Source organism: Echinops telfairi, unplaced genomic scaffold, assembly GCF_000313985.2.
Source record: "Echinops telfairi isolate 266 unplaced genomic scaffold, ASM31398v2 ScPeMD7_18;HRSCAF=68, whole genome shotgun sequence".
NCBI classification, from domain to species: domain Eukaryota; kingdom Metazoa; phylum Chordata; class Mammalia; order Afrosoricida; family Tenrecidae; genus Echinops; species Echinops telfairi.
The window spans coordinates 71867098-71871690 of NW_022103915.1; the positions used below are offsets into that span (position 1 = coordinate 71867098).

At 43.3% G+C, this 4593-nt stretch overlaps 1 protein-coding gene across 1 annotated transcript in view; it reads right to left on the reverse strand.

Annotated features, from left to right (window-relative positions):
• FAM177A1 (family with sequence similarity 177 member A1) overlaps window positions 1–4252 on the reverse strand; it is a 24818-nt gene extending 20566 nt beyond the window's left edge. Inside the window, exon 1 of the mRNA XM_004698528.2 lies at window positions 4058–4252. Within this exon, the coding sequence (XP_004698585.1) occupies window positions 4058–4222 (165 nt within the window). The 5' untranslated portion in view covers window positions 4223–4252. The remainder of the gene's footprint in view (window positions 1–4057) is intronic.
• Window positions 4253–4593: the final 341 nt, after the last annotated feature.

Here is a 4593-nt window from a genome sequence, read left to right on the forward strand (position 1 = left end):
GAATTTAGGGAATAATGAGGGCAACAAATGTATAGATGTGCTTTACACAACTGATCTATGTATTGTGATGAATTGTATGAGCCCCAATAAATTGATTAAAAATAATAATAATAAAAAAATAAAGAGAACAAATTGGAAAAAAAAAAGATTAAGGGTTAACCATATCGGTTTGGCTACTATAAGTTGCTTTGTTTTTTTAATTTGAGGTACAAATTTACCAAGAAAATCAGTTTTCCATTTGAAACAATTTGTATATGTTTTGCTTTGTAGCATTAATTGAAATTCCCTCCCCCACTTTTTCTCTAGGTTCCTAAAGTTCCTGGCACAGGTAAGTGCTAAATATAGAGTTGAGTGAATGGCAACGTAATTTCTAACTCCCTCAATAATTGAGGATGAGATTTTGATTAAAGTCTATTCTGAAAGTTACTATTTAGCATACCACAATAGGTACAAGATTACCTGGCCCAATTATAAACACAGACCCCCTTCTCTATATGGCACTGGGTTTTCTAACCTCTGATAATCATGTGAAGGATTACAGAATAGCATCTTTTGCTCTATCTATATCTCCACCTCACTGCCTCTGCTCTGATTGTTGAATCTTTAAATATTATATATGTTAAAAATCTCTGAAAGAAAACAGCAGAAACTTGACAAGTTCTTTTTGGGGAATAAGAAAGTGAAGCAAGGGCAGTAGGGGAAATTCCTGTGGATTTTTACATTCCATTCTACAGCTGTCTGTATTGTTTTAGTATTTCGTTTTTTACCAAGAATATGTAAACACGATAATGTCACTAAACTGAAGTAAAGAGTCTCTCTTCAAATATTTATCTGGAAATTTGGATGGGCACATTTACTTTGCTATTACAAAGATTCAGGGCCTACGTAGCAATGGAAAACAATTCTAATAACAGAATAAAATAAAATGGTCACTTAGAGACTGTCCCCACCCCACCCCACAATCCTCAGTCACACTTCAGGTCTGGAACTGAATTTACCCCGCAATGTTCCATTTTTCAAGCAAACAACAGACTGGTCTATAAGGGGAACAATAGCATACTAGTAAGATATGCACACCTTAAAATACAGAGCCCATTTAAGAGCAAAAGGGCAGCATTTTCCCAAGGACAGAAGTTCTGAAGGGTCAGGAGAGGAGGAGGAATGGAAACAAAAGAAAATGGAATCAGCAATGTTACATCTCGGGCACTGCAATCAAGGGGAGTAAACAAAATGTGTATGAATTGTTAGCTTGAAAACTGATTATATGCTCTGTAAACTTTCACTCATTCACAAAGAAAGTTTACAAAATAACAGTAGTACTTGGAACATGGAATGTTCAAACTATGCATCTAAAAAATTGGAAGCTTTCAAAAAAATAAAATGGAATGCTTGAAGATTGACATCCTCGGCATTAGTGGGCTGAACTGGACTGGTATTGGCCATTTTGAATCAGACAATCATGTTATACTATGCCAGTAATGAAAATTTGATGAAGAAAAATGTCCTATTCATTACTAAAAAGGACATTTTATGATACCTTGAACTACAACACTGTCAATAATAGGATAATATCTACAGAGCTACTGGAAGAATCATTGGTACTAGTATTTAAATTTATGCACCAGCCATTGTTGCCAAAGATGAAGAAACTGAAGCTGTCTACCAATCCGAAATTGTTCAAACAAGCAATCAAGATGCATTGATAATTACTAGTGATTGGAATATGCAAGTTGGACACCAAAGATGGATTAGTAGTTGGAAAATGTAACCTTGGTGAGAGAACTCCTGAAATACCATGATAGATTTTGCAAGACCTACGTTCTTGGAAGTACGTTTTACAACACAAACTATGACTTTACATGTGGACCTTGCCAGATGGAAAACACAACAATCAAATCAATTCTAGCAGAGCATAAACATCATATTTACACTTGGGGGCAGTTATGGACTGTACTGTGTTCCCCCAAAAATGTGTGCTGCATTCCTGACTCTCTTACCTGTAGCTGTGATTCAGTTTGGAAATAGGGTTCCCTATTGTTAGAAAGGCCATGCCAGTGTATCTAAACCTAATCATTTGTGTGTTGTCAAAAGACCAGAATAAACAGAGACACAAGGGAAAGACAGATGCCATGTGAGTATCATCTACAAGCCTGGGGTCCTCATTTGGATATTGGGCCTACAAAACTCTAGGGAAATAAACTTTGGTTCTTTAAAGTTATCCATTTGTGCTATCACAGCACTAGATAACTAAGCTAGGAATAACTGTTTTTCGGGGGGAAATGTTTTAGTTACATTAGCAACACAGATAACTTAAGGCTTTTAAACTACCAAAATTGTATACTCCTGAGCAGGTTTCAACTAAAACACTGTCTTCACTAATTTCATTTGGCCAGAGAGGCTTAATTATTAATTAGACTACCAAATCCCAAACCAACAAACTCTCTGCCTTCAAGCTGATGCTGACTAAGTGAGCCTGTGAGATTCTGAGGCTGTAACTCTAGAGGAGCGGTAACTTCACAAGAGTAGAAGAAAGCCGCTTCTTTCTTCCAACGTGGCGGCTGATGGTTTTGAGTTGCTGATCTTTTGAATCACAGCACCACTCATAAAGCACCATGCCACCAGGGCTCCTACCAAATCCCAAACACGATAAAAACCTCTAAAACCAGGGATGGGGAACTCTTTTTTCCTGCCAAGGACCATTTGGCTATCTATAACATCAGTTGAGGACTGTCCTGGTCAAACATTTCATTAATTCACCCCTAACGTGATGGCAGGAGGGATGCCTCTTCCTGCGATGTTAATTGGTATTGATGGATTTCTCTGACAGAGGTTCCACACCCCTGCTTGAAGCATTGCCTAACTGATACACCTGAGGCACTATCCAATACAGAAACTATTAGCCACAAGTGGCTAATGTACCACTGAAATGTGGCTAGTCCCAGCTGAGATGAGCTTTAACTGTGAAGTATACACCAGCTTTCTTAAGACAGTACCAAAAAGAAAATATAAAGCATCTCAATAATTTTAGACCAATTACATGTGGAAATATTTCATATATTGAGTTAAATATATTAAAATTAGCTCTACATCTTAAAACAACTTTTGAAATGTAGTTGTAACTTACATTTACTGTAGTTAGTTGAACACTCTCTCACTGCAGTTAGCTGATATCGCCATATTTACCTGTTCTTTACCCTCAATCTATTTAAAATTTTTATAACTTTCTGTATTGCTCACAGGCAAATATGTTGGATGTGGATGTCCAGGTAAGTCTGAGAACCCCTTATTTGCTTCACTTGATTGATAGTAGGCAAAAAGCAAATTCCTGCTATTTGATTAGTCCAGAGATGTCCTTAGACTACCCTACGACTTGAAAAACTTTGTTTTGTCTGCTTGCTAATGGTCAACAATTGCATCCCGTGTTTATCCACAGAGTTTATATAAAACATCTGAGAAAGTAGGTGGTCCCCCAGGGTGTGAAAGGTATGCCCTCTCTATGTATCCTGATTTCAGGCAAGGCTCCATTATGACACGGTGCCTTGCTGTCAGACTCCCCACTAGTGTCACCTTCCAATGAACTTTTTCTCTCAACGTGGAATTGGTGGATTTGGCTCTGCTACTGTAGGGCACGCACCCTTATTGGGGATAACAACCAGAACATTTGCATTATATTCCTCTCGGGCAGCACAAGCCTCGTTGGTGAAAGGAGAAAATCTCCACCCACCACTTCAAAAGGGTGACTGAGGATGAAGTGAAATTAAAGCCCGTGAACAACTAGCGCGCAGGAACTATTAGCTAAGCAATGGGCAAGAAGCCAGGTCAGGTGTTTGCACGAGGAGACACGAGAAGTGACTGACGCCGCGGTCCCCTGGTTTCCAGCTTCCACGCCCTCCCCAGTTTCTCTCGGAGGAGGTGGGGACACCGCGAGAAAGACCCTGGAAAGGCACGCACAGCCGGCGGCCTGCTTCCAGGCAAGGCCTGCCCAGCACAGCACGGGCTCGGCCGCCTCGGTCCGGCCCAGGCTGAAGCCACCGCCTCCAGCGCCGGCCCCACCTACCTGCCGCGCTGGATCCCGGAACGCCGCGGCCGCCACAGCTCCCGAACAACTGTCGGCTTCTCCTCCTTCGACCCCGCTCCCGGGCTCCCTGTCCATCGTGGTGGCCGCCACAGGGCTGCTAGCGCTGGCGAGATAGAGCGTAATGGCCGATAAGCCTACATCCATCCTCCGCCTCCCCGCCCAGGCTCTGGCGAGACCCGAAGCCGGAAAGGGCGCTCACCCGCAGCGCCGCCTCGCGCCGCGCCCCGCCCCGCCAGGTCCAGGGGGTGGGGCCGCGAGGGCCGGGGGGCGGGGCCGACTGGTACTTGGTCCGCCCCGCTCCGCCGCAGAGTCGCCTGCCCAAGACTTTACAACTGCGAGTTCCCGAAGTAGGGCGGGGCCAAGAGGCGGGGCGAGGGCGGGGCCTTCGGTACCATCGCGTCCGGCTTGGCCCACGTGACGAGCTGGTTGAACCACTACCTGGCTCCACCGTGACGTCATGCTCCCGACCTGTACCTGGAACCGACCATGGGGATTTCCAGGCAGGTACTTCCTAG